The sequence below is a fragment of the Syngnathus leptorhynchus genome, chromosome 8 (genome assembly GCF_054491065.1).
Source record: "Syngnathus leptorhynchus isolate UIUO chromosome 8, UIUO_Slep, whole genome shotgun sequence".
In the NCBI taxonomy this organism is placed as follows: Eukaryota; Metazoa; Chordata; class Actinopteri; order Syngnathiformes; family Syngnathidae; genus Syngnathus; species Syngnathus leptorhynchus.
The window spans coordinates 13,931,780-13,959,584 of record NC_141202.1 but is presented as its reverse complement, the minus strand read 5'-3'; the positions used below and the strand labels follow the sequence as shown (position 1 = coordinate 13,959,584).

The window sequence follows — 27,805 nt, the reverse complement described above, 5'->3', positions numbered from 1 at the left end:
CAAAAGAAGTTAACATATGGAGAAATGTGGTTGTTTTATTTTATTTATGGTTTTTCAATGCTTTGGGTATGAGTTTGGTTTGTCCTCAGTTGAGAGGGCAGTGGAGAGTCACGGCATACAATTATTCACTAAAAAAGAAAGCCCATTTTTGACAACCATGTGACTCAACAAAAAATGACATGTTTAAAGTTAAAGTGAACTGGCACAAGTATTGGGACAATAGATCCCACATGATGCAAATTCAATTTGTCACTGACTCTAACCTCTCCTCTCTCTCGTGCAGACATCTGGTTGTGGTGTGGTGATGACAAATTCTATGATCGCTTGCCAAGGAATGCATCAGGTATCTGTGCCCTCGTGTCTTTGATAATGCCTGCGGTGGTTGTCCCCATTGAAATACAGAATCTCAATTGGGACCTGGAGTCCCCATTGGCGGAGCTCCTGATGCGAGCCAAAAGAGACGTTTTGCCCCCGTGGTTGAGCGACGACGATCCAACATATATTGACGCTATAGGAGTGCCTCGAGGTGTACCAGATGAGTATAAACTCGTTAATCAAGTGGCCTTGGGATTCGAAAGTATCTTCCTATGGATCACCCCCAATAAAAATGTAGACCGTATTAATTACGTTCACTACAATGTCCAACGACTGGGTAATTATACAACTGAATCATTTGCTGCAGTTCATGAACAATTGGCCGCAACATCATTAATGGCTTTCCAAAATAGAATTGCGTTGGACGTGCTATTGGCTAAGGAACATGGTGTGTGTGGAATGTTTGGTGATGCATGTTGTACTTTCATCCCAAACAGCACGGCACCAGGGGGCCGACTGACCAAGGCGTTGGAAGGATTAAGGACACTGAACAAAAAGCTGAAAGATCATTCAGGTGTACACACCAATATTTGGTCTGATTGGATGAAACCGTTTGGAAACTGGAAAGGGCTCATCATGTCTGTGCTTGTAGCTGTGGCTATTTTTGCTACAATTATGATGTTATGCGGTTGTTTTCTATTCCATGTATTAGATCACTCACTGTCCGGTTGATCGAGAGAACCGTTGGCCCGTTGCCACCAATGGGCCAATATACCCTGGTGACTCAACATGAGCCGCGGGGGGAAGGAAGGACCGATAGCGCGCTGGTAGCTGTTTGGGGGTGATGACCTCATAAATGAGGTCATGAGAAGGAATAAAGGGAAATGTGCTTTCAACAGTTTGCAAACATATTTTTTTAGGTTGTGTTAAACTTATAATCATATCAATATAATATCTAATATTAGAGTGCTTGTGTGGATTGGTGGGGGTGAAGAATGTGCAGGCACACTGCATGAACTTCTTTGAAGTGTTGTGGAACAGGCCCAGGAAGGGAGTACCAGACGAAGAGAGTAAGGGACGGTATGGGACGAAGGGAGTACCGGACGATAACACCTCAAGGTCGGTGAGGAACGAGAACAAAGAACAACACCACGTCCAGGTGGTTGGGCTTCGAGAGGAGAAAGCCCAGCCCCTGACCAGAGTGATGACACCTCGACGGGGAGGAGATGGCCATCGACCAATCATCACACAATGTTTTGCATGTTTTAATATTCATATTGTGTATGTTTAAAACTGGGCAACCCGGAAGAATGTGTCGTCTTTTGGTGGTCACAAAAACGTTTTAGTTTTAGTGTGAGGGACCCGGGACCCAGGCCTGTGTTAGTGCGCTTTGTTAGGAATAAACAATTGGTAAATTTGGTCTGATTGATCTACTGGTCTTCTCTTTGACAGAATGACCTCGCAAAATTGTTAGGTGTGCCAGTGTGTGGATTGGGACATAGCAACTTGTGTTAAGTGTTCGTCGCAATTTGGAGTCAGATCAATAGCTAAAAATTTGTATTCTAACACTCCGGAGGCAGAGGACATTGAGTCCAAGTGGACCATGTTCCGTGCCTCCATTGTTGAGCCAGCCGACCGGAGCTGTGGCCGTAAGGTGGTTGGTGCCTGTCGTGGCAGCAATCCCTGAACCCGCTGGTGGACACCGGCAGTAAGGGATGCCTTCAAGTTGAAGAAGGAGTCCTATCGGGCCGTTTCCGGAGGCAGCTGACAGGTACCGGATGGCCAAGCGGAACGCGGCTTCGGCGGTTGCTGAGGCAAAAACCCAGGCGTGGGAGGAGTTTGGCGAGGCCATGGAGAACGACTTCCGGACGCCTTCAAGGAAATTCTGGTCCACCATCCGGCGTCTCAGGAGGGGGAAGCAGCGCACCATCAACACTGTTTACAGTGGAGATGGCGCGCTGCTGACCTCGACTCGGGACGTCGTGAGTCGGTGGGGAGGGTACTTGGAAGACCTCCTCATTTCCATCGATACGCCTTCCATTGTGGAAGCAGGGGCTGGAGACTCTGAGGTTGACTCTCCAATCTCTGGGGACAAAGTCACTGAGGTAGTTAAAAAAAACTCCTCGGGGGCAGGGCCCCGGGGGTGGATGACATTCGCCCAGAGTTTTTAAAGGCTCTGGATGTCAGGGGAGGTGGTTACCCTCTTTAAGAAGGGGGACCGGAGGGTGTGTTCCAACTATAGAGGAATCACACTCCTCAGCCTCCCTGGTAAGAGGTGCTGGAGAAGAGGATCCGTCGAGAGGTCGAACCTCGGATTCAGGAGGAGCAGTGTGGCTTTCGTCCTGGCCGTGGAACAGTGGACCAGCTCTACATCCTCGGCAGGATCCTCGAGGGGGCATGGGAGTTCGCTCAACCAGTCCACATGTGTTTTGTGGACTTGAAGAAGGCGTTCGACCGTGTCCCTCGGGAAGTTCTGTGGCGGGTGCTTTGGGAGTACGGGGTGCCAAGCCAACTGGTGGTTCAGTCCCTGTATCACCGATGCCAGAGTTTGGTCCGCATTTCCAGCAGTAAGTCGGATTCGTTCCCAGTGAGGGTTGGACTCCACCAAGGCTGCCCTTTGTCACCGATTCTGTTCATAACTTTTATGGACAGAATTTCTAGGCGCAGCCGAGGCATTGAGGGTGTTCGATTTGGGGACCTCAGCAATGCGTCTCTGCTTTTTTCAGATGACATGGTGCTGTTGGCTTCTTCAAGCCGTGATCTCCAGCTCTCACTGGGGCGGTTCGCAGCCGAGTGTGAAGCGATCGGGATGAGAGTCAGCACCTCCAAATCCGAGCCCATGGTCCTCGGTCAGAAAAGGGTGGAATGCCCTCTTTAGATCGGGGGATGAGATCCTGCCCCAAGTGGAGGCAAGTATCTTGGGGTCTTTTTCACGAGTGAGGGCAGGATGGAGCGCGAGCTCGACAGGCGGATCGGTGCAGTGTCGGCAGTAATGCGGACTCTGTACCGGTCCGTCGTGGTGAAGAGAGAGCTGAGCCAAAAGGCAAAGCTCTCACTTTATCGGTCGATCTACGCTCCTACCCTCACCTATGGTCACGAGCTATGGGTCGTGACCGAAAGAACGAGATCTCAGATAAAAGCGGCCGAAATTAGTTTCCTCCGGAGGGTATCCGGGCTCTCCCTTAGAGATAAGGTTGCAAGCTCGGTCATCCGGAAGGGAGTAGAGCCGCTTCTCCTCCACGTTGAGAGGAGCCAGATGAGGTGGCTCGGGCATCTCATCAGGATGCCCCCTGGACGCCTCCCTGGGGAGGTGTTCCGGGCATGTCCCACCGGTAGGAGACCCCAGGGACTACCCAGGACGCGCTGGAGAGACTATGTCTCTAGGCTGGCCTGGGAACGCCTTGGATGAACTGGATGAAGTGGCTGGAGACAGGGAAGTCTGGGAGTCCCTCCTAAAACTGCTGCCCCCACGACCTGACTCCGGATAAGCGGAGGAGGATGGATGGATGGACTATGAATTTGTGGCTGGCTCGTTTTAGCTTGTTAGTTTTAAAATGTGTGAATCTCAACACAAACTTTCCTGTGTGAAGTTTGCATATTCTCCATGTGCCTGCATCACTTTCCTCCCACGTTCCGAAAACATGCACGGTAGGCTGATTGAGCGCTCCAAATTGCCCGTAGGTGTGAGTGAGTGTGCGAATGGTAATTAATCTCTGTGTGCCCTGTGATTGTCTGGCGACCAGTTGAGATTGTCCCCTGCAATAGGCTCCAGCACACCTGTGACCCTTGTTAGGAGAAGATAATGGATGGATGGAATGTTATGTTACCATTAGCAACAAAAATAGAGAGCGCAATCTGGACTCATTTCTACTTCACAATGCCATAATATGGACCTCAACTTAGAAATATTTTTCCAGTGAACAGGTTTCAGTTTTAATGTGAAGTGTAAATCAAGATGAATGGCTTGATCCAGTAAAAGGCCAAGGATTTTGAAGATGGCACAGTCACCTGAAACAGGTGGCAACAATCGAGCTGGCCGCACTTGGCTTTTTGGTAAAAAAAAAAAACAACTCTCCTCAACAGGCCTTTTGGGGCGACACACATTTATTGTACCAAGTACAACCGTGGGCCCCAGTCCTGCTGCTCTCTTAGTAAGATCACAATAATCATTATTAGGTCTTTTCAATTTGCATTTACAATCACACGTGTTAACATTCAAACAAAACCATGTGTTGAGCTTCAAATTGGAAGCACAAATCAAATTTGACTGACAGGCACCCTTTAGAAGAAGCAGCGAATGTTTGGGTGTTACGGCCAGATGTCAGATGTGCAGTCTCCTCCCGGGTACCTCAGCTCATGAGCCAGTGCCGGACCACCGGGCTCCTTGCCGAAGTCCACGAGGAAGTTCTCATTGAGAGTTAGACCCCCCTTGAGGGAGTCCACATGGATTTGCATCATTACCGACCCCTCCCTGCAAATGGCATTAGCAACGTTAGCATCATTGCTGCCCAAACAGTCTTCGTGTGTGTGTGTGTGTGTGTGTGTGTGTGTGTATGTGTGAAAAAGACACTAACCGGACCATTTCAGGGTAGAACTGTTTGTCCCAGCCACTGTAGAGTGACGTAGTTACATATAACCTTCGACCATCCAAACTTAACTGTAACATCTGAGGACCACCAGAGACACGCTTCCCCTAGACACACGCGCAGACAGGTAAGTAGACAACTAGAGCAAAGTTTGCTAGCAAGCTAGACAGACCGGTGATAAGACAGCTACTGCACAAAGACAGAGGGATAGATAGCTGGACGGCTTGAAAAGGGTTGGTCGTAGGTAGCAAAATAAACAAGTGATAACTTGACAGACAGATGATACATTCGCCTGCTTAACCAAGAAAAAAAAACCTAGAGCAGCATAGTTTTGTTGTGTTTTGCTGCTGATTTGCAAAAGCAGCCAAGTCTGGAACAGTTGGCTTGGGTCACTAGCGAAGCTGCTCAACTCACTGAGTCAAAGCCGTGCCCATAAGACAAACATGCTGTTGTTGCTCCGCTGCGAGCTGGTAACACCAGCAATTACCCAGTAACACAGCACCCCAGTAACAGGCTGGCTCAGTTCACAGAGGGTTTTGTGGAGAACACAACAAAAACATACTGGTCACTGTTGTTTTTGTTTTGGAAGCAGGCTTGACAAGGAAGTCAAGCAGACAGATGACTACTAAGCGCAAACTAGCTAAATGGACAAGCCAGTAGACGACAGACAAACATAGACGAAAGTCAGGCAGGTATCCTGTCTGAGAGACCTGAATAAAACGGGGGGGGGGCTGGTTATCTGGGTCCTCTAGGACTTGGACCGGTCCATCACTGGTGATACTGCCTCCCAAAAACACCTGGGGACACACAGATGCAAAGTAAATCCTCTCTCTCCGCCTGTGGACGTGCAGTCATATGACATCTGACCTGTCCAACCAGTCGAGGGTTCCTGGTGTCGCTGATGTCATACTGTCTGATGTCACCATGCAGCCAATTGCTGAAGTAAAGGAAGCGGTCATCCAAAGAGATCAGTATGTCAGTGATCAGGCCTACAGACATGCAGACAGGTATTAGACAGACAGACATGCAGACAGACAGGCAACTCAGGCTGGTGTTGCCGCAGACCTGGCATGTCAGGCAGAATCCATCCTTCGACTTTCTTACTGGGAACACCTATGACCTTCTCTGCAGCCCACATTCCTGTCTGAGGGACAAAATGTGACATGAAACGGAACGGTGCAAAAGAGGACAATTGTGGACAAAGGTGACAGTAGAAGGCGGCAGGCAGCTTCCAAAGCGGAAGAGCTCTGGCAAGTTGGGCCTTGCCAAGTAGTCACCCACTGGTTCTCTGTAAAACCGGAACACGTTCCCCCTTAGGGCACAGCCCACAAAACCTTCTGTGGCATCTGGGTCATGGAGAAACCGGACCTCAAGAGGAATGGCACCCTCTTCTCCCAGATCCAGGGTCTGCACCCTCTTATGGGTGCTCCAATTCCACACGTGGAGGGAAGTACCATAATGGCCTGGAACAACAAGGAACCTGCATTGGCTGTTGGGTTCGAGATTCAGATGCTGAGTTGGTGCCGACCAGAACCTCGACCCCGATCTGGCTTTGGACTACTAGAACCCGATAATCAATCTATGAGGTCCGGCGGGTAAGACCAGAAAAGGCCAGCTTCAAAATCAAGGAATGTTTGATCAATATCTTGAGTCAAGCGCATTTTGAGGAGGGAAATAAGAAAGACCTCTCACCTTCTGCAACATGAGCAGGATTAAAACCCTCTGCAAGGACTTTGGGGGCTCCCCACTCACTGCTGATCATCACATTGTGGCGAGGCTGGTACCAAAAGTCATAGCCGAAGGGGGCCGCCTCACCAGGATGCTCCCAGTTGCCAATCACCTCAAAGGTCTCAGCATCCAGCAGCACAAAGCCACCTGAGAAATCAACAGTCCCAAACCTTGGAGTTGACAGCCTGTGGTGGTGGTCTGACCTTTTCCGCCCCCGGAGGGGTCTCCCATGCAACTGATCAGGATCTGACCGCTGCCCAGACAGTGGCTGGTGTGGGGGTTGGCCAGGCCGCATTTCCAATACAGATCCACAGGCTCCACGATCTGAGAAGACGAGACAAGGGCCACGTGACTCGCCGTCACCTTTGAGGAGCCAAGCGCCGCCTCACTCGGCATCCAAAAGCAGAGAAGGAGACACGAGCCGCTGGCTCTGTGAGAACTCAGGATTAAAGGCTCAGTACTTGACTCAGAACCTGAAGACTTTCTGCAGAAAACATGATCCTTGTCTAATTTCAAGATGACAACACGCAAGTGTGTGTTGGCAATGTGTGTGATCGTGAGTTTGTCAATCCTGCCTGCGCCGTACAGAAGCTCGCAGCAGCGACAGCGTCATGTCCTCGGTCGGAGCAGTACGTGTGCGCACTTTCAGGCAGACAAACCAAAGTCTTAGGCAAAACGGGTTACCGTGCATCATCCAATTTGAGCCTCTCTGCCCGCTGTAATATGGCATATCTTTGTTTCTTAGCCGCCTGCTTGATGTCGTTTGGAAGTCAAGTCGCTTGGAAGGATTTGACAAAATGATGTAGGTTAAAAACGGCTGAGAAGAAAATTGGATTCCCGAAGGAAATTGTGGCAAGCCTGAAAGGAATTACACTGAGCCGACGCGCAAGAGTGACTGCGAGGTGCAGGACGGACCTTGTGGAGTCTGGGCTTTCGGGGGTCGGCGCCAACGTCCACCACATAGACCCGAGAGGAGATGAGAGCCGGCAGGATGAGGCGGTTTCGCTTCTTGGAGGCGTCGCCGAAGCAGCTACTGCACGCATTCCAGCCGCTGTGGTGGAGCTCATCGTTGACGTTGGGCATGGGAAGGCGGTGCACCACCTGCAAGACAAGCCGCAGCGTCCAACCAGGCCACTTTCAAACTTGCTGCTGAATTTCCCTCAACAGCAATAAATGAGCAACTGGTTCTGCTCAAGTTTATAAAACCTCAAAAAAAGAGGGATCAATACAAGCGCATATCCCGCAGAGGCAAGAAGCTATCTGCAAATATTAAAATGCTCCTTATGGTAACATCATCTCCTTAGGGAGGGGCAGGGTGACGATAATGGATACATACCTGGCAGTAGGACGAAGAGTCTGGGTCCACGTCCACGGTGGCTAAGTAGTCGGCCTGGTGGGTGGCCGTGTTGCGGTAGATGCACGGAAGATACACAATCTTCTCACGATCGCCTTCAATATGCATGTACGCTTGGTGATGTGCACACACGCAGACATGCGCAAACACACCCACTCACCCTTCATGGCGTCGAGCGGGCTCGCGTATCCCGGTCCACATCCTGAGCAGCCAGCTGCGCACAAGCGAGGGCAAAGGTGTATTGTGATACACGATGTGGCAGCCCCACCCAGTCTGACCCCAAGCCCACCCCATTGTTGAAGGAAAGAGGAACGCGGTGAGGTGAGCAAATGTGGGAAAAGGCAGGAGGCGCGTGTACAACAAAAGTCGCTCACACTCATCCAGATCACAGAACCACTGGCCATTCCAGGCCCCAACAATCAATGAGCGTTACGAAAGCCTGGGTTGAATATTAACCAGCTGTCCCCGTGTTGCAGCTCCAGTCAAGTTGATCAGTGCAAGACTCTGGTTGGACTTTTGCAGCTGGCAGCGGCCTCCCACCAGGCCAAATGTCAAAAGATTTGGAGAAAAACAAGTGCATTCACAAGTGCGGGCAACATTTCCACTCTCAAGCAAGCTCATTCGACTCTAGCCCACATTGGAACCAGTTATGAGCATAGTCAGGTGGGCCACGCACAAGGGCGCCTGGTAGACCGTCAACCTGTGCCAACGAATCCCCTGTGAGGCAGAAAAAAGCCGCGCCTCCGGCCGGGTCTCTGTCATCCAGTCATTCGTGAAAGTGAGAATGGTTCTGTCGCACACCTGTTCCTGCTAGCAGCGCTCAAGGGTTCCCTTGCAATCTTTTGCGCCAGCAGAATATTTTCTGAGGAGGAAGAAAGCGACTGGCCGTCTATTTTGTTGTCGCTGAGCTGTGGTAAACAGCCCCGGTTTTGTTTGGCGGCCTAGGGAAGGTCACCTCAGGACTTAGTTGCCCCCGTGGAACCCACTTCCGGGACAAGCTGCGCCAGTACCAACAGCGACATTTTGCTGAGTGCACAAAATGAAGGCCAGTCTTTGACTGAAAGTCGCCTCTTGTCGACTTTTGGGATGAACAAACACGCATCTGCATTGAAGTTACGCATGTTGTTTCTTGGTCTGCATTCACCTTTTCGAAAGCTTGCCAGTGTGTGGGGTCAAGGTCATCTGGTTCAACAAAAAGGTGCAGCAGACTTCAAGAAAAACACGAAGTGAATCCCAGTATAGGATTGCACGCCACAATATCAAGATCTCGCATACCTTGTAGCTGCATGCACGGAGCAACGACAAGCATTTTACACAAAAGCAACAAAAGCATGTTTGTCGTACGAGTGGGCTATTACGTTTGCAGAAGCTCACTCACCCATGTCGACGCTCACTGGTGTTTAGCAGTCAGCATGCACACATACGAGAAAACAAACTCTGGGCCTCACGCACACACTTTTGTGGGTTTGGCCCACCAATGAGGGCGGAGATGAGAGCAGAGGGGGTGGCAGGCGGAGCTTTTGGGGAGAAGCCCAATAAACTCTGCCAGAGCTAACTGGCTGGGAAGTGGCTCTTCCTTTTGCTTTGCATGTCACATGACAAAGCAAAAGAGCAAATGGATCTTTGGCTGTTTGGGGCCAAGGGCGGCTCACTTGCGCAAGCAGGGCCGTCACCTCCAAAGTGAGCCAGGCAAAATTGGCTCCAATTGTGGACAACTTGTTTTCCATTTGAAGTTATCTTCTGTTTAAATCCTACACAATAAAAGCCCCAGTTGACCATAAAAAGACTTTTATAGTGAAAAAATTGGAAAATGACATGAGCTTTCAGCTTTCCAAGCAAAACCATGTTGCTTGGGACGAAGCCACAGACAGGACAGAATAGACAGACTGAAGCAAAAGAAAAGGACATCATCATGTATGGAGAGCTTCTCATTCTAATCGCTGTGGAATGCAGGCTACATGCTCTGGTTAGCGCTAGCATATAGCAACAAGTCAATGCCAACATTCAGTCACAATCAGTTTTGCATTCCAATTGGCCAGCTGCTCTGGACTGGCTGAGCTCACTTTGGAGGCTGGACGCTAGCAGCTAGCTTTGGGGGCTGGACGCTAGCAGCTAGCTTTGGAGGTGAGCACAAGTTGAAAATTGCAATGGACAATACCGCATCATTGTCCGACACCAGCCATATTGGGTCCTCCATAGATCTGGAAGGACTTTCAGCTCAGGTCCATTTGTTGGGGCTCGTCTTGATTGCTCCGAGCTGTCTCTGTCCTCATCTCTGTCCTCGTCTTCATGGTTATCTTCCATTCATCCCCAACTTCCTCTCCGATCATGATTCTGGTCTCCCTGCGCTCCTTGGTGGCCTTCCTATCCGCATTCTCCTGCTCCTTCTCTTCTTTTGCTTCTTCTTCACTGTCCTCTTCCATTATCTCAAGCTGTTCTCCTAGGACCATTTTGGTGTTTTCCATTGGCTCCTGGCCATTTGCCTCTTTGTTCTCTTCCCAATTCCTGTTGGTGTCCAACTGTTGCTCTTCTTCCTCCTGGAGTTCTGTGTTTTTGTTCTCGCCCCTTTCCTCTTGCAGCTTAATTTCAGTGTGCGCCCCGGGTTTGTCTTGCTCCTGAGGGTCCTCCTCCTCTGCGGACATCTGGTCGTCATCAGAGTCCTCTTCATCCTCCACTAGCAGGAGGTCCAAACTGTCTTCAGAAGGCAGCAGTATCTTTTCAAGATTCTTCAGGAGGTTCTGCCACTCTGCCTTTCGGTCGGGACCTTCCCGGCTGGGGTCTGTCCTCGGCAGGATTCCCGTGATCTCAAAAGAGGTCCGCCATGGCTGCCGGAGGTCTTTCAGGCACGTCAAGGCTTGGGCCGTCCAGCGGATCAACATTTGAGCGGCAGTGTCTTGCAGTTTTCTTGGCGCCGCCGCCTCTTCAGGCTCCTCCTGGCCACCAGCACTGAACTTTTTCCACCGTGCTTGGAGGAAGCGCTGCAGAGCCGGTTTGACACAGAGATCCAGAGGCTGCAGGAGGAAGGAACATCCTTCAGGGATGATGGCCGGAAGAGTGCCCCAGTTGCTCAGGTTGCCGAGAGAAAGGTCTCCCACGTGGTCTTGGTGCTGGTCCAATACCAACATGGACTTCCTGTGGCAAACTGGCCCAGAAAGATATGGCAGCCAAATTCGTTGAATCCAGAGCTTGAAGGCCTCCCGTGCGGTTGGGTTCTGTGAAGTCACTTGGAGAAGCACAAAGTCCGGCAGCTGCTCATTGGCCGGGCGTCTGTTGGTCAGCACCAAAGCAGGCAGCATGGTTCCGTCAGCCAGTGCCGACAGACACACAGTGACCAGCGGCGCCGAGCCCATGAACTGCAAAGCCTCAGCGCGGTGCTGAACGCTCCCAGGATCCACAAAGAAGCACAGCTCGTCCATCACGCCGACCGAACTTTGAGGAAGCTGGTTGGCCAAGATTGCTCTGTGGGTGAACTCCTTGAAGGACTGAACACGAGCCTGCAGAATCAGCGGCAGCCGGCGGGCTGGCGCTCGCTTGATGCCGGTGGTCGTCAGGCCCAGCCGGTGGCGGAGCATGAAGAGCACGGCCCAGTCGTAGGACATGCAGAAGGTGTCGCCCAAGGCGCCATTCTTGTTGAGTGTGGCCACTTTGTGGAAGAAGACGCTCTCGCTGATAGGAAGCTGCTGCTCACGCTGGCTCAGCACCCAGGCCACCAGATGGGCCTCACCGTCCCCCTGGACTCGCATCTTGTCTCTGTCCCCGTTCTTTTGCTTGAGGTGTTTCCTGCCCAGCTTCAGCCAGAACCGGATGAGGCACGGCTCAATGGAAAAGACGGCGGACGCCTGGTGTAGGCCGCCGCACAGAGCCAGCAGCGCCACTCTCAGTTGGTGGGCTGACAGGAAGTCTGCTGGCTTCGTTTGGCTGCTGACATCGGCCAGACGAGGTGAGGGAGGCGGAGAAGTAGCCTCCTTTTCTATAGGTGGCCTTTGCTCTGGGCTGTCGGCGGCCTCGTCTTCAGAGAAGTCTTCCAGGGGGGCCAGATGATCTTGGACTCTGTCGGATTCCGCCTTGTCACTGTCACACAAAACCGACGCACCAGTCAGACACCCAAGATGATTCAATTTACTGCTCCCTCAATCTGACTCGAGTGCAGTGTATTCATGTGAGCCTGTCTGGAATTATATGTATTTGCTTTGAAAGCGCAGGACACCCAACAACAGAAAGAAGCTACGTGACAAAAACACAGTCACAGTTCATAAGACGACTGATGACAAAGTGATAGTGTGGAGGCGGCTTCGCAGCGGGCTGCGATTACCTATGGCTGCCCTCAAGGAATCCCACTTCCGTCGGCCCTGTGGACAACAAGGGCGGTTTTGAGCAGCGAAGGGCGGGCATCGGTACAGAAACCCTCGGATGAGCCCCACCCACCTTTGTTGAGAGGCGACAAGCCGTGAAACTCCCAGAAGCACGACGACTCTTTGCACAGTTGCGCCTCGCACACCACGCAGCCCCAGGTGCCGGCATCCATGGTCCCCCCACAGTGTCGGCAGGTCCCGGACGAGCCAGTGATCCAGCCCATGCGGTGTCGGACCCTCCGGTCACACCTTTCCGCCTCCCGTGTGCTCCCATGCGAGGGCTGGCGGGCAAACTCGGCCAGTTGGATGCCCAGACGCTTGCGGAAGTTGACCTGCGTGAAGAGGCCGTCTTGCACCCAGGCCGGCGGGTTCTCCTTGCGGCTCTCACGCAGGACGATGAAGGCGTTGACCACACTCAGGTTGACCAAGAACCAGAAGAGAGCGCGCCAGTGGCGGTCCTGCAGTATTCCACCCAGAGGGTTACAGGCCAGGAGCTGCTTGCAGATGTCTACTCCTCGCATGTTCTCTTGCAGGAGTCGGAAGGCCAATGGCCGCCTGATGGGAACCAGGCCACCCATCTTGCTCTGCGAGCGCCTCCACACTGTGTCCGCTTCCCCCGCGCAGGTGTTACTGGACAGGCAGCCCATCTCCTTGGTATCCTTCCAGCGTGTTGCCAGCAGGGGACCCAAGCGCCTCTGCAAGAAGTCCCCGGGCTTGTCCAGTCGACCATCCTCCCACAGTGCTGCCGGCAGGATGGGACTGCGAGGCGGGAAGGAGCTGGAGGCGTAGATGCCGTGGTCCAGAAGCTGCTGCACCAGAGGCACAGACGTGAGCGACTTGGCCAAGTAGATGTGGTGGTGCTTGTTCTCCAGACCCTTGACCAGCTCCTGCACCACGCCGGGGCCCGGCCCCCGGGCCGCCTCCTGGCCGCTCTGGATGAAGAGGCGGTGGCAGTAGCCGGACTTGGAGTCGCACAGGAGCCACAACTGGGGATGGCCCTGCAAGCTCCCTATTGGTGGATCTCCCTCCAGAGCAGGCAGCAGCGCTCTGTCCATGCTCAGGCAGCAGTTGGGCAGGTAGGCATCCCACATGGCGCCACTAAGAATGTCCAGCATGCGCCTGAAGACGCGCAGCGGGTCGTGGGCTTGGCGGCCACGCGACAACTCGGCAGTGCTGAAGCTTCCCATGCGGATGTTGGAGGCCACTTGCTTGAAGCGCTCCAGGCTCATGGTGCGCTGGAAGGTGGGGCCGTCACGTTGGTTCCAAGACCAGTACTGAGATGGCTCCGGGAGGTTGTGCAAGCCCATCAGGATGCACAGACCCAGGAAACCTTTGACTTCTCGCGGGGTGACCGGAACCCAGTCCCGGCAGTCCGAGTCCAGGTAGCAGCAGGTCTTGGCGTGGGCATTGGTCTCTGCAGCGATCAGTTCCACCAGCGTTGCAGGGAACAGCAGGTTGAAGAAGTCCACGACGTCGCCGTTCCTCAGCGCCGCCTGGGGAGGCCCGCAGGGCTGTGTGAAGGGCGAGATTCTGATCTCTGTGTCCAGGTCGTCCTCAGGGCGCGTCCAGCTGTCGGCCAGCCTCCAGTCCCGGTGGCCAAGCGGCTCATCACTCTCAAGCTGGTGTGGCATCTGGTCGCTCTCGACCTGGTGTGGTGGCTCTCGGTCCCAACGCAGCTGGATATCTGGCTCTACGTACACTGCAGACGACAAACAGCTCCAAGCTTGAGACCAGCACAGGAAGGAACATTTTAAAATATACTCTTGTCCTTCTACTCTGGTGCCATGCCATCTGGGAAAGCCAAAATGATGAGACAGCAATATTCTGTCTGCTTTTCCATCATAACATTTCATTTACGCACCAAGGTGACGCCAATTTGATTTGTCGTTTCATTTTGACGAACATTAAAAAAAATATTTTGTGACGCGTTACTTTCCGTATCGTCAGTGTTGAGCACGTTGGATTACTTGACTTTTGTTTGTACTTTAGCAAGGGAGGGAGTGGCAAACATTTGACGCCTTTGAAGCCGCTGCTTGAGGCGTGAGGAAGCCTGCGTTAAATGATCACCTCTGGGGAGGCAGATGGCACCACTGTGCTCCGGGTTGGCAAGCAGGTGTTCGGCCATCTCGTCCCCGGACACCGACGCAAAGTCACAGTGGCAACATGTCAAGAAGAAAGGACTGAAACATAAGCAGGCCTTTGTCAGCAGCCGCTCGAGGACAGAGGACGCGACGGCGGCTGACCAAGGGGGTGGGTGTTGATGCGGAGGAAGACGATGGTCTTTGGAGCACGGCACGTGGTGGCTGCAATGAGATGGCAACAATCAATCACGAGCCCTGCTACTTCCCTGCCCCGCCTGTCTTACTGGATCATGTGGCCTGCATATGCGCGAGAGCAGCAGCTGCCAAAGGCGCACAGCAGGCAGCGCACGTGCGTGGGATAGTGGGCAGCCATGTCGCGCACGTCGCCGCCGCACTCCAAACACCACAACCTGATAACGAAAAAGCAGACGCTTGCTTTGAGCACACGCTTCAGTCATATTACATCAACTGGACAACAATCAGCCTGCAACCTGCAAACACAAAAATGCGCTGACAGCGCTACTTTGTTCCCATTGAAATGCCCTCAAATAGCAACAATACAATCCAAAAAATATATATATATATTTTTTTGTTAGGGACTTGAAACGAAGAACATTACAGTGCATTTGACGGCATCCATTTGCTATATGCATGTCAGTCACTATGACGCCTGCACTCACGTGACACGACACGAGCCGAGCCAAACCACTCGAACTTTGACAGTAGCCAAACGGTGGCCCCAAGCTCGAGCACGGCGCAAACCACATCGCCCCGAACATGCGCAAAAGGAACTTACAGGCAGAAGAGTCACAATCTGTTCAAGTGTGACTGGCACTGAGGAATACACAAAAGGGAGAGCGCCAAGAAAATGAATGCGTGGTGGAATTTTGACAATTCCACAAGACAAAATGAGCATTTGACGCAGGTTTTGTCCGAGGAGAAGTCCGCAAGCGTGATCGACGTTCGGCCCGGCGTGGTCGCATACCTCGCTCGGGAAAAAGGCTGCTGCTATTCTGGAACGCTTCAACTCACAAAGATGAAGCTTAGACTCAAGACTATCTTTTCACTCCAAGTACATATGACTGAAAGCAGAAGCATAGACACACGAGTCTTTTGGGGTAATGGCTTTATGGAAAAAAACCACACATGGGTATTTCCCACACTTACAAATTGTTGTCACCATGCCAATCACTATCGCAGTCCCTGGTGTGCAAGAATCAGAGCCAAGCGTGGCGCACTCGATGGGCGCTTTGGCACAGCAGAGCCTGAACCTCGATGGGTTCGGTTGGGCGACGCCATCAAGGCCGACGACCAGAGCCAAACTCTCCCCTTTGCCCTTCTGCTGGACGAAGGCATTCACCACGGCAATATCCATGAAGTGGGGAAAAAAAAAACCTCTTGTGCCACTTCTTCGTGTCACCCTATCAGGGCACTGGCTACGCCAAGTCAGGTGAGAGAGAGTTTTTCCATGAGTTTCACAGAGCTTTCAATGCGTCAATCAAGCTTCACCGGGAAGGAACATATGAGGTGAGGGATGGGGTTACTTTTTACGGTAAGCTTGTCCATTGGCTGCTGTGGACCTGGCGACAGGGTAAACGTTTGCATTTCGGATCAAGTGAGGACCCGACCTTTGTTTGGAAACAAGACAAGGCAAATTGGAAAGTATTGCTCCAAACTTACATTTTGGCATACATAAGTAGGGGTCTGTGCCTACTTATGGTTAGCAGGCCGTGGCGTCATCCATTCCCGTTTTTTCCTGTGGATGTTATCCTTCACAATGTGCCCAAAAACTCACATCGTCGTATGGTGGTGCCCTTTCTAAGGTAAGTATGTTGAAGATATTCATCTCAACCTAAATTCTTCGTGTGCAGGATTAAATTGAACCTGGGTTGTTAGCTATCGTTATGGATAGCCTTGTTCTCAAAAAGTAGAGCCATTGACGTTAAATGGTTAACCCTGGAGATCAATTGGAAGGACGTTTTTTTCATTTCTGATTGACTTGGCTTTATTTCTACCTCCCGCCAGTATCGATGCTGGAAAATGGCAACGGCGACCCGATTGGTCAGAATCCCACAGAGAAAATGCCGCGTTGAATCGAGGAGGCGCCCAAGCCAAGACACCTTCCTTGGCACCACGACTCGCCATTCCCCTTCCCCACGGCAAGTATGGCCGCATCCACAAATGGATGCACTTTGTCCTGATTAACCCAATCTAGTTTTCCTTTTTTACTTACCTGCCGCCACGCGGCCGCCCGGAGGGCAATGGGGGGGGGTCGGTCAGTAGGGAGCCCCCAAGTGAGGCACTCTGCTGCTCCGTCTTGATCTTGATGGGCTGGATGAGGCAGGAGGGATCCCGCAGGAGCCGGGCCCCACCTCCGACCGATGCGGCGGGAATTTTTTTCTTGCCGTACATGCGAATGGTCACCTGGGCGGGCGGTGATATCGACATCAACAACAAGGACTCGCCGGGGAGCTTGGGGCAGGAGCTGACCTTTGAACCCAGCGGGAGCCCCTCCAGCTTGGCGGGCCTCCGCACGCTGCGGTGGCGCTCCACCTTGTGGCGCTTTTTGTCTGCCAGGAAGGCAAACTGCAGGCGACATCTACTGCAGTGGAAGGCCTGGCCCGCCTGGCACACAAAGACAACCTTTATTCCCATCTCCAAAAAAGCAAAGTTGCATCACTTGCTGGTGATGGCTTGCCAGCGCTTGACTGGCTTTAAATTGAGTCCAACTTTGGTGTTTGTGTCCTACAGTGGGGTCTTGAGTAGCTACAAGTCAGGACGTGAGGCTGGAAGCATAAGTGTTGGGATGGAGGCCGCGGGGGGTGTTCTGCACAAGATTGTGCACGTGAGTGTGTCTGTGTGTGTACCTGGTGGCGTAGGACGTGCTTCTGATAGCTGGCCGCGTTCCTGCTGACTTTAAGGCAGAAGACGCAGAGCAGGTAGCGCGAATTTCTGTGGAAGCTCGCAAAGTGCTGCAGTATGTCCGAGTAGAAGGACGAGCGGTAGAAGCACACCTGAACACAAGCCATAATTCATCAGGATTCTACAAGCAGGCACCGATCGATGGTGGGCTCCCTTCCCATCCTGCTTCTTCTTCTGGGCTTCCCTTCACACATGCTACCAACCGTCCGCACTCACACGCCTGTGTGGGTTTCCGCCATGAAAACTGCACACCCGAATGGAAGCCGCAACCAATAAGCCACGCCCACCTGGCAGACGTAGGGCATCTCTCCAGGTTTATGGTTGGTCTTCATGTGGTTGAGGAAGGCCGGCTCGTCATCAAAGGCCCACTCGCAGATGCGACACGTACCTGCAGAGACCCGCTGCGGCGTCAAGATGGCTGACGTCGACGCAACGCGCTAACTTACAGGAAGAGGGGGTGGGGCCGTGAACCCGCTCGCGGTGGCCTTGAAGATGAGCGCCGCTGGAAAACTGGCGGAAGCAGAAGGCGCACATCTTCCGGTCGTCGCCTCCTCGGATGAGCGGCGAATGCTGAAGTGTGTGCTGCACCAACCTGCGCCAGCAACATTTTCCTCACGTCGAGCAGGTGGCCCTCCCTCGTCAAGTAGCCCCCGCGAGGCACACCTGAGATTGTCGCTAAATGTGCGCTGACAAACACTGCAGCCGAAGGTGTCCAGCGCCTGCCGGTACTTCCTCAAAGGCTGCTCCCCGCCGGCCGTCCCGTAGTAGAACTCGTCCACGCTGAGGACCAACTTGGTCGGCATCACGCTGGAGGAGGACGCCGAGCTGGGAGCCGGTGGGTCACCTGACGCTGCGATCGCAGCAATGAAAAGCGAGATGAAAAAAGGCTAACATTAGCACTTGAACTCAATGTGTGGATGGGGGGGGACGAGCCAGCGCCACCCGAGTTCTCCGATTTCTATTTCAAGTTTAGCATCATGGAAAGTCATTTTGATACAGGAGACCTATGACAAGAAATGCGCTTCCTCTTTCTGACATCAAAAAAGAAAATGCAATTATTAGCACGATAAGAAAAAGAAGTCTAACTTTAGCGTTTGAATGCTGTCTGAAACAAACAGCCAACAATTGAACACAATCTGAACAAATTGTCCCTCGATGCAAGAGTGCGACGTGTCACAAAACCTGACCTAAAAGTCAACAATTGAACGTAATGTGAACAAATTGTGCGTCGACACAAAAACCTAACTTGAACCACTTAGCCGTCAAAAGGTGTGGGGCAAAGTGATGCTGCCCACAAGTTGAACAAGAAAACAATGGGCACCAAAACAAATTAATCAACAATTATGCAGTAGTGCCACTGACCTTGGTGCCCCCTGCTGGCGTGGTGGCCCAGCTGGGGCGGAGGTCCCAAGAGGGTGTGCCCGCTGGGTAAGTTAGAGGACGCGCCCAGGGCGAGCTGGACCCCGGGGGCTGCGCAGACGGTAAGTGCAAAATGTCAACTCAGCTTTGGAGGGTTGAGCATGACGAGAGAGGCGCTACCTACACAGCTTCTGCCACAGGTTGACAATCTGCGACGGTCCGGGTGATGGCAGCGGCAACGCCTGAGCCAGAACAGCACACGCACACACACAAAATAGTGACATGTGCCTGTGTGTTAAAGCCTGGTCTTATAAAGCTTAAATGTGCTGTAAAAAAATAATTATATATATATATATATATATATATATATATATATATACATACACACACACTAATTCTTGGACTATAAGTCGCTCAGGAGTATAAGTCGCACCAGCCATAAAATGCACAATAAAGTGTGTGTATATATATATATATATATATACACACACACATACATACATACATACATACATACATACATACATACATACATACATACATACGCACGCACGCACGCACGCACGCACGCACGCACACACGCGCGCTTCGGTTAAAAAAAAAAAAAAAACTGTCAATGTACACTTCCACGTCTAACTTCAAGTACCAAAACAGAGCAAAAACCAGACCACAAAACTGCGTTACCTGAGCCAACTCTACCGGCCCCGGCACAGATGGGCATACCTGGGCGCTGGGGAGGAGGTGTGCCCCGCCACTAGTCTGCGTCAGGAAGAAGGGCCTGTGAGGCAACACAGGGGCGGCGGCACAGGATGATGTAAGAGGCGGTGCCATTGGCTTCAGTGATGAGGGCGACAAAGAAGCTGAGGCAGACAAACAAAGTCCTCACCACTCACGCGCCACAGGCCATTTATAGCCTTCTTCAGAAGAACCACACTCAGCCCCGACTTTGCCAGTCAAGGCCAAATACATTCTTTCTTTCTCATCTCACAGCAAATGCTGTTGGGTGTTGGTTGATGTCATCAGAATGATATACCTGTGCTGATCGTCCGCTAGACGCTCTCTGACGACATTTGATGCGCTCACAGACACAATGACGTGTTATGTTGCAAAGTCACGTCGGTGCGCGAGTAAAAGCTTCAGCGGATGGACAGAAAACAGCATGACCTGCTCTGCGTGACAGAGGAAAGTTGTGGCTAAGGGTCAGCGTTTGAGTGATTTTTTAAAATCTAATGAGTCCTGTTCAACACATATTTGCAACGCAAGGCTGTCAAAGCCGCCGCGTTTTGACAGGGAAAGGCAAATGATTCCAAATGCACTCGCTGCCTTTGAAATATTTTACTCGTTCGCACAGTCGACGGGCATTTGTCCGATTGCCAACACAGACACGCACACGGCTTTTACGACCGACTGACTACCTGGCTCACACGCGCCCACGTTGTCGTCGTCTTCGTCCACGCCGTCGTCCACCTGCTGCCACGGTTCCAGCTCCTCCTCTTCACACTCCATAAACAACTCCGTGTCCATGTTGCTACAGAAACCACATCAAGCCGCCGTGCGAAGAGCACGCGCTGACACATGGGGCTGAGGCATCCTCACGCGGGACAACATTGGACTGGCAACAAATTCGATCAAGGTGTGCTAACGGCGGCAGGCTGGTCGTAAGCCAATGTCGGGGCACATATCGACAAACGCCAGCCAATGTGAGGGCCAAGCCGACACAAGCACAAATTGCACGCAGATGAGAGCCAAGATAAAATTACTGAGGTCAACGTGTTGCCCGAGAAGACGACATTTGCGATAAAAATCGACACACACAAACGAACGTAGCGGAGACTGAAAGTGACGTATACGTGTTCAACTTGTTTCCTGCCAAACTAGACTACAGTAAAACGAATAAAGCAAAGCTAAGACAAACTAAAATAACCTAAGCTAAGGAAACCGTGTCAACGTTTGCGCTGCATTGATATTTAATCTGTGGAGGCGGCTCCAGGGGTCGCTGCCCCATTCCTCCTGGTCTACGTTGACCTTTCTTCTTCGCACTTCGGTCGCGACGGCTCAAAACGCACCCAAGTGACCGGAAATTGTACAGAAAAATCCAAGTTTGCCCAACGGACGAAGACGTGAAGGCTGATTATGCTGCGCTGCGTTTTGTTGACCAAGCACCGCCCCTCCGGTGCACCGATTGCTCCCTCCGTGCTCCCGCCCATCGCAAGGCGAGATTCTCGACCTAACCAGACCACAGCAGCCCAAGCGGGAGCGCGCTTACCTCCAGCAGGAAGACGAACCCAACAACACAACAACAGAAATAGCCGACGAACACGGACAGCCGATGGACCGCAAGAGACGAAAAGCGAGTGCGGGACTTTTGCTTGTTTCCTGTGTTTGTGCAGCAGATTGGTTGGCGTTAATACGTCACTTCCGGGGAGGCGGCTTTCGTCTCCCGCGGAAGTGATATGCATTCCAGTTCTTTTAGGCGAACTGAAACTTTAGAATCAGTTCACTCAAAAGACTCATTCAAACGAATCGTTCAACGCTTAGTCCCCACGGGGGGTCACGGTGTGCTGGAGCCTATCCCAGCCGTCATCGGGCAGTAGGCGGGGGACACCCTCAACTCGTGGCCAGCCAATTGCAGGGCACACAGACACAAACAACCATTTGCACTAGCACTCACACCTAGGGGCAATTTGGAGTGCTCAATAGGCCTACCAAGCATGTTTTTTGGGATGTGGGAGGAAACCGGAGTGCCCGGAGAAAACCCACGCGGGCTCGGGGAGAACATGTAAACTCCACACAGGGAGGGCCAGAGGTGGAATCTTACCCGCATCCTCCTAACTGTGAGGCGGACGTGCTACCCAGTGTGCCACCGAGCCGCCGCCTATTATTATGATTATATATAATAATTTGGGGGGGGGGGGGTTGTGTAGTTGTATTGGCCTACCAAGTATGTTTTTGGGATGCGGGAGGAAACCAGAGTGCCCGGAGAAAACCCACGCGGGCCCAGGGAGAACTTTTATTTTATTCATTTATTTATTTATTTTATTGAAAATTAAATTTCTTACATTGTCTTGGTAAACAACAGAGTAAGAGCAATTTCAATATTTATATGAAATAATATATGTACAGTAGAGAGTACACACATGCTGTTTCCTATTTAACAGGAAGTTGTGTTTAGCGTGGGCATGAGCGGTTTTTAATCCTTTCCAATCCGATTTAGTCTGGCCCCACCCCCTCCATTTTATGTCCTGCACACCAGAACTGTAAAAAGCAGGACCTTCTATGAACCGGAACGTTCTATAGACCTAAACGCAGTGTCGGCCCGAACACTCCGAGGACCTGAACTCTCTGTAGACCCCTACACTTTGTGGACAACAACGTCCTGTGGACTGGAACACTCTGTGTGGACCTGAATACTGTGGAACTCCGGATCATTTTGTATACTGTAAAGTTCTGTTGATTGGATCACTGTGGATCAGAATACTGTGGAGCCAAGAACACAGTAGTGTAGCTGACCAGTCTGGAAAGCAGAACGTCTGGACTGGAACACTTTGTTGACAGGAACACTCTGTGGAGCAGAACAGTGTCATGCCAGCCGGGCCTGGTTTCCTGGTTCTGCCATGGCCCGCTGTTGGGTCAGACGCCGAGGTTTCGGAGGCCCGGGGGGATATGCTGTTCCGGGGCGGCGCCCTACTCGGAGCAGTCCTGGTCATCTGTGAGAAGATCACACGTTGCCTACATTACAGATAACCTTACTTCATCTCCTTATTAACAATCTGCGTGTGTGCGGCGCGCCCAGGCATGGCGGCGATGCGCAAGTGGATTGGTGGTGGCGTTTGCCGCAGTGGTGAGCGTCTGGATGGCAAGACGGTGCTGGTGACAGGCGCCAACACGGGCATTGGCAAGGAGACGTGCCGAGAGTTGGCAAGGCGAGGTGAGCAGGCAAGGCACCTGGACGACTTGCGAAGGTCTAGCCGCTAGCGGGAACTTGATGCATCACGGTGATGCAAGGTGGACACACACACGCACACACACACACGCACACACATATATTCTAGAAGCATCATAGGTCAGAGGTTGCTGTGAGGCTCAGAAAAGCTGCGTGAGCTGATAATGTAGATGAAGACTTCCTCTTGTAGCCTTTAACAGTCCTTGTGAAATTGATTACTTCCTCTCCCTGTGCCGGCGACATATACGGCGCGCCTCGATTCATGGCTGCCCCATCCTGTCGGCTAGGCTCTTCTTTGCTTTGTCTTGTGGGTCACAGTTTGAGTTCCAAGCAAGCTTCGACTACGGTGCAGCTTGAGTGAAGACTCGGGCTGATAGCCTTGTGCCATGATGCGGGTCCCCGTAGGTGCCCGCATGGTGATGGCATGCAGGGACCTCTCTCGGGCTGAGCAGGCGGCCGAGGATATCCGCAAGTCCACGGGCAACGGCAACGTGGTGATCCGACACGTGGACCTGGCCTCCCTCCACTCCGTCCGAAGCTTCGCTAAAGACTTCCTGGATAGCGAGGACAGACTGGACGTTCTTGTCAACAACGCCGGTACGGCCGCCCGGCTCACGGTGTCTGGCTCATTTTCAGTACACCTGGAGATCTGCCTCGCAGTCTGTCCATCTACCCTATTGTCTGTGCCCATGTCCAGGTGTGATGATGTGTCCCAAATGGTTGACGGAGGACGGCTTTGAGACTCAATTTGCTGTCAATCATCTGTCCCATTTCCTTCTGACGAATCTGCTTCTCCCGAAACTGAAGAGCTCTGCCCCCAGCCGCGTGGTCACCGTGTCATCCGTCGCCCACCGGGGAGGTGCGATCTTTGAGCGCTTAGCTTCCCGAGTCGCTTTGCTGCCGTTTGAGCGCATGTTTGTTCCGCATGTTTGTGTTCAGGTCATATCGACTTTTCCGATCTGTTCTTCAGCTCTCACCCGTACAGTCCGCTGCAGAGCTACCGGCAGAGCAAGCTTGCCAATGTGCTATTTAGCAGAGAGCTAGCACGCCGCCTCAGAGGTCATGCATGTCCACTTTCTTATGGCTTTCCTTACCTTCCAAATAGTATCAGTGTTTGGGAACTCAAAGAAGGCCAAAGCCGTCAGCTCCCCGCAACCAGCAGAAGCTAATGGGTGCTGAGTGATGGTTTCAGAAGCTAGCAGCCAGCAAATGTCACGGCTGAACTGGGAAAAGTCAAGCCAACAGCTGTGCACCATTAGCATTTGTCCAATGCAGTTTGGATGCCCTTTCCAACAACATTTCTGTTGAAGCAACTCCTGGACAAATGCGTCAAGATTTTGGAGCCTCGTTTTATCTCGTCAGAGATTTGTTTCTTAAGATATTCGAATTTGGTGCAATTATTGACAAGAGACCTCTCTGTGCTGTGTCAAAATTTAAATAGCATTTTTATTTTCACTTCAACTTGAACAGAAGCTAACAGGCAATTGGCGTTAAGAGGCTAAAAAAAGGCACACGTGACATCATCAATATGTTTCAAGCACGCCTACCGGACTTGACGGATTAGCTGTAGCGTTTGCTGGCACGCTGTGACTTGGGGTGACGCTATGCGTTTGCTGCTCAGGTTCGGGGGTGAGTTCGTTTTGCGTGCACCCCGGTGTCATTCGGACTGAGCTGGGTCGTCACGTGGAGGGTCGGTTCCCCCTAATGGGGGCGCTGCTGAGGCTGCCGGCGATGCTGCTCATGAAGACGCCACGACAAGGAAGCCAGACCAGTTTGTACTGTGCCGTCACCCCGGGGCTCGAGGATCAGTCGGGGAGCTACTTCAGGTATGGGGCGAGGGGCTTGTGACTGTCCGTCATCAGCAATGTCAAAACGCTTTGGCTATAGTTTGGAATCGTAATAGTCATCGTAAGGGGATTGATTTTAAGATTGTGGATCTTGGGGCATATTAGAGAAACGTCCTCACTTGAGGATCTTATTTTAGCTGTCAAGTTGCCGTGGCAACGGCACTTTAGGACTGTATTTAGGAAAAGCATATAACAGAACAGCACTTCCTAAATTGGTTTGGGCATCCTATCTCAAGATAAAAAAGTGTATTAAAGAAGCATCCTAACTTTGAAAAATCTTAAATCGTCCTAACTTTCGGATAACCCCCTTTGCTGTCCTAAGCGATACTTTTGTCAGTTATTGTAACTTAGGCTACTTTGAAAATTATGACACGAATTTTGATAGTTCAACATCGCAGGGATAAGAGATTTCTTCACAGAGAGGGCAATGATGGACTCCAGCAACATTTTAAGGTGTAACGACCAAACATTAATTAGTTGGTACCGCTTGCCCCATCATATTAACATAACTATTAACCAAACAGGTTTACAGGTTTACAAAGGCTGACGCGGCACCATGGAGTCCTCATTAATTTTACAAGTTACTAATGCGCGTTCGTCCCTTTCTCACCACTCCCAGCAGAGGTTTACTCAAAGAGAATTACAGTACAGTAATCCCTCCTACTTCGCGGGGGTTACGTTCCAGACCCACCCGCGAAATGGAAATTTCCGCGAAATAGAAACTAGATTTTTTTGAGCTATTCTTGGAAGATATTCTATTTTTATCGCTGACATCAACCAGCTCGCTGCTAGGGGACTTTCATATCAATGGACTGTGCGCTCCGCATTCATGCCTTAGCGACGAGACTAACAGTGTATTGCTATGTCCAGATGAAGGCCACCGCCGGTGGAGAGTGTTATATCTTTACTATTTTCCAGGTTCTGATGTAGCAAGCATGGTTCGGACAACGACGTGATGGATACTGCTTTATTCCTTTCATCACAGTCAGTTCACTGGCCGTACATCACAACACTGAACGTCCCCGAAGCTCCCCCTCCCACATCCGGGGTTTTCCCACTGCGGAACATGAGTTAGTCCAAAATATACAACATCTAAATATACAACAGAGAGAACGCCCTGAAGTCACATGTGACGATAAAGTATACTGTACTGACTCTTTAATTTAGTCATTTCAAAACAAGAAAACGACTTTTAAACATAAGCTATCATTATTAAAGGAAAATGAAGAAACTCAAGTGGCCGCGAAACCTCGTGAAATGATGAAATTTCTGCGATAAAATCATTAATTTATTTTTGAAAACCCGCGATACAGCGAAGCCGCGATAGTTGAAGCCGCGAAGTAGGAGGGATGACTGTACATGCTTTTCTAACAAGCACACAGCTGTTTGCTAGCTTCATGCTAAAACCTGATGGGGGAATGCCATAGACGGGCACGAATGGTGAGGAAAACACAATGAAGCCTTATTTTTTTTCAACAATCACTGCCAACTGTTGCAAATTAAGCGAGTTGAGTACCTGCCACCATACGGCACTCATTTCATACATCAAAGCAACAAAATAGGTTGAATGACGGCTCGTTTCTTGGAGAAACAAAACTGCTAAAGAAAAAACTCCTCGTATCTCAAATATGAGTACAAATTCAAGGTTGCCTGCTCCCAATCTTCGAGATGCATTCCATCCGGGCACCATGTCGGAGTGAAGCCAAACCCACGGGTGCCATTTTGTTTTGATTGCTTTGTGTTCAGCGACTGCGCAGTGAAGGAGGCGGCGCCGGAAGGACGCGACGATGTGGCGGCCGGGAGGTTGTGGAGGGAGAGCGCGCGATTGGTTGGAATCAAAGAGACGTGCTGAGCAGACCCTCGTCGGAATGGTGTCACCTTGAGCGAGCTAGCTAGCCCATGTCGCTAATGCACTTGTAGATCATAAATGAAGGTTAGAACTCAAGTTAAGTTTGCAAGCTAAGGTCCAAAAATGAAGTAATAAACAACATTTGAAGAACAATTGTGTCTGTTGCGGCAAAAAACTAATTAGTCAAACTCTGTTCTGCCCTCTTTGTGTTTCGTGTTGGAACATCATTTTCTATTTAATAGTTAAGAGCGCCCTCCTGTGGATGCTTAGTGTTAGTATTTTCCTCATAAAGGGAAATGTGCTTTTAGCAGTTTGCAAACATATTTTTCAAGGTTGTGTGAAACATATAATCATATCAATATAATATCTAGTATTGGAGTGCTTGTGTAGATTGGTGGGTGGTGAGGAATGTGCAGGCACACTGCATGAACTTCTTTTCTGCGAAGTGTTGTAAAACAGGCCCAGACAGGGAGTACGGGATGGTACGGGACGAAGGGATAACCGGACGATAACACCTCAAGGTCGGTGAGGAACGAGAACAAAGAACACCACGTTCAGGTGGTCGGGTTTCGAGAGGAAAAAACCCAACCCCGACCACAGTGATGACACCTCGACGGGGAGGAGATGGCCATCGACCAATCATCACACAATATTTTGCATGCTTTAATATTCATATTGTGTTTCTTTAAAACTGGGCAACCCGGAAAAATGTGTCGTCTTTTGGTGGTCACAAAAACGCACGGGTTTTAGTGTGAGGGACCCGGGACCCAGGCCTGTATTAGTGCGCTTTGTCAGGAATAAACAATTGGTAAATTTGGTCTGATTGATCTACTGGTCTTCTCTTTGATAGAACGAACTCGCAAAATTGTTAGGTGCGCCAGTGTGTGGATTGGGACATAGAAACTTGTGTTAAGTGTTGATCGCAATTTGGAGTCAGATCAATAGCTAAAGATCCGTATCCTAACACTCAGCACGAGACCCACGGACGGACCAGTTATACCTACTGTGAATGTACGAAGTTGATATTCCTCAAAACGTTGTTGCCTTGGACAAGATTTGTCCGTAAGTCCTGTAAACTTATGTTTTTTCTTTTAGACTTGTGTAAACGATTGTATGTAAATTTTATTTACATATCCAAGTTATGTCAGCACCTCCAAAGTCCATGGTCCTCGATCGGAAAACGGTGGAATGCCCTCTCCGGATCGGGGATGAGATCCTGCCCCAAGCGGAGGATTTCAAGTATCTTGGGGTCTTGTTCACGATGGAGTGCGAGATCGACAGGCGGATCGGTGCAGCGTCGGCAGTAATGCAGACTCTGTACCCGTCCGTCATGGTGAAGAGAGCTGAGCCAAAAGGCAAAGCTCTCGATTTACCGGTCGATCTATGCTCCTACCCTCACCTATGGTCACGAGCTATGGGTCGTGACCGAAAGAACAAGATCCAGTGTTACGCTCAGCTGGGGTGGTGAG

General features: G+C 51.2%; 3 protein-coding genes across 10 annotated transcripts; 1 reads left to right on the top strand and 2 right to left on the bottom strand.

The window, feature by feature from the left end:
• Positions 1 to 3,722: 3,722 nt before the first annotated feature.
• selenbp1 (selenium binding protein 1) lies at positions 3,723 to 9,465 on the bottom strand. Its single transcript, XM_085917711.1, has 12 exons — positions 9,362 to 9,465; positions 8,144 to 8,197; positions 7,966 to 8,078; positions 7,545 to 7,730; positions 6,833 to 6,953; positions 6,594 to 6,776; positions 6,183 to 6,364; positions 5,967 to 6,045; positions 5,769 to 5,890; positions 5,612 to 5,698; positions 4,890 to 5,008; positions 3,723 to 4,786 (listed from the first exon to the last, which is right to left on the bottom strand). Exons 1-12 carry the CDS (start codon positions 9,363 to 9,365, stop codon positions 4,624 to 4,626), a joined length of 1,413 nt encoding a protein of 470 aa, XP_085773837.1. The 5' UTR covers positions 9,366 to 9,465; the 3' UTR covers positions 3,723 to 4,623.
• A 289-nt stretch (positions 9,466 to 9,754) lies between these two features.
• Positions 9,755 to 21,131, bottom strand: pogzb (pogo transposable element derived with ZNF domain b). Of its 7 annotated transcripts, none has more exons than XM_085917705.1 (17): positions 20,964 to 21,131; positions 20,113 to 20,225; positions 19,382 to 19,557; positions 18,882 to 18,939; positions 18,701 to 18,808; positions 18,002 to 18,188; positions 17,785 to 17,930; positions 17,626 to 17,726; positions 17,284 to 17,430; positions 16,907 to 17,041; positions 16,650 to 16,840; positions 14,701 to 14,826; positions 14,579 to 14,638; positions 14,403 to 14,515; positions 12,409 to 14,034; positions 12,296 to 12,332; positions 9,755 to 12,054 (listed from the first exon to the last, which is right to left on the bottom strand). In XM_085917705.1, the coding sequence occupies exons 2-17, from the start codon at positions 20,219 to 20,221 to the stop codon at positions 10,197 to 10,199; spliced, it is 5,178 nt and encodes a 1,725-aa protein (XP_085773831.1). In that variant the 5' UTR covers positions 20,222 to 20,225; positions 20,964 to 21,131; the 3' UTR covers positions 9,755 to 10,196. The 7 variants fall into 7 exon arrangements, with proteins under 7 accessions (XP_085773831.1, XP_085773832.1, XP_085773830.1 ...); XM_085917706.1 differs by lacking the exon at positions 20,964 to 21,131 and adding an exon at positions 20,764 to 20,955; XM_085917704.1 differs by lacking the exon at positions 20,964 to 21,131 and having other exon boundaries at positions 20,113 to 20,955.
• A 566-nt stretch (positions 21,132 to 21,697) lies between these two features.
• On the top strand, positions 21,698 to 27,136 carry crdhl (cone RDH-like). Of its 2 annotated transcripts, XM_085918790.1 has the most exons (7): positions 21,698 to 22,406; positions 22,491 to 22,625; positions 23,046 to 23,237; positions 23,338 to 23,499; positions 23,580 to 23,699; positions 24,262 to 24,466; positions 26,234 to 27,136. In XM_085918790.1, the coding sequence occupies exons 1-7, from the start codon at positions 22,280 to 22,282 to the stop codon at positions 26,337 to 26,339; spliced, it is 1,047 nt and encodes a 348-aa protein (XP_085774916.1). In that variant the 5' UTR covers positions 21,698 to 22,279; the 3' UTR covers positions 26,340 to 27,136. The 2 variants fall into 2 exon arrangements, with proteins under 2 accessions (XP_085774916.1, XP_085774917.1); XM_085918791.1 differs by lacking the exon at positions 23,580 to 23,699.
• Positions 27,137 to 27,805: the final 669 nt, after the last annotated feature.

Excerpts from the sequence above, each read along its gene's own strand:
- selenbp1 (XM_085917711.1), bottom strand. Across the intron at positions 6,365-6,593 it reads TCCTGCTCATGTTGCAGAAG|GCCATTATGGTACTTCCCTC; the intron begins GTGAGAGGTCTT and ends TTGTTGTTCCAG. Across the intron at positions 5,009-5,611 it reads CCCCCCCCCGTTTTATTCAG|GGGAAGCGTGTCTCTGGTGG; the intron begins GTCTCTCAGACA and ends GCGTGTGTCTAG.
- pogzb (XM_085917705.1), bottom strand. The coding sequence starts at position 20,221 with ATGGACACGGAGTTGTTTATGGAGTGTGAAGAGGAGGAGCTGGAACCG. Across the intron at positions 18,189-18,700 it reads CGCCAGCAGGGGGCACCAAG|CGTCAGGTGACCCACCGGCT; the intron begins GTCAGTGGCACT and ends CTGCGATCGCAG. Across the intron at positions 17,931-18,001 it reads ACATTTAGCGACAATCTCAG|GTTGGTGCAGCACACACTTC; the intron begins GTGTGCCTCGCG and ends TTGCTGGCGCAG.
- crdhl (XM_085918790.1), top strand. The coding sequence starts at position 22,280 with ATGCCAGCCGGGCCTGGTTTCCTGGTTCTGCCATGGCCCGCTGTTGGG. Across the intron at positions 22,626-23,045 it reads CCGAGAGTTGGCAAGGCGAG|GTGCCCGCATGGTGATGGCA; the intron begins GTGAGCAGGCAA and ends GGGTCCCCGTAG. Across the intron at positions 23,238-23,337 it reads CGTTCTTGTCAACAACGCCG|GTGTGATGATGTGTCCCAAA; the intron begins GTACGGCCGCCC and ends GCCCATGTCCAG.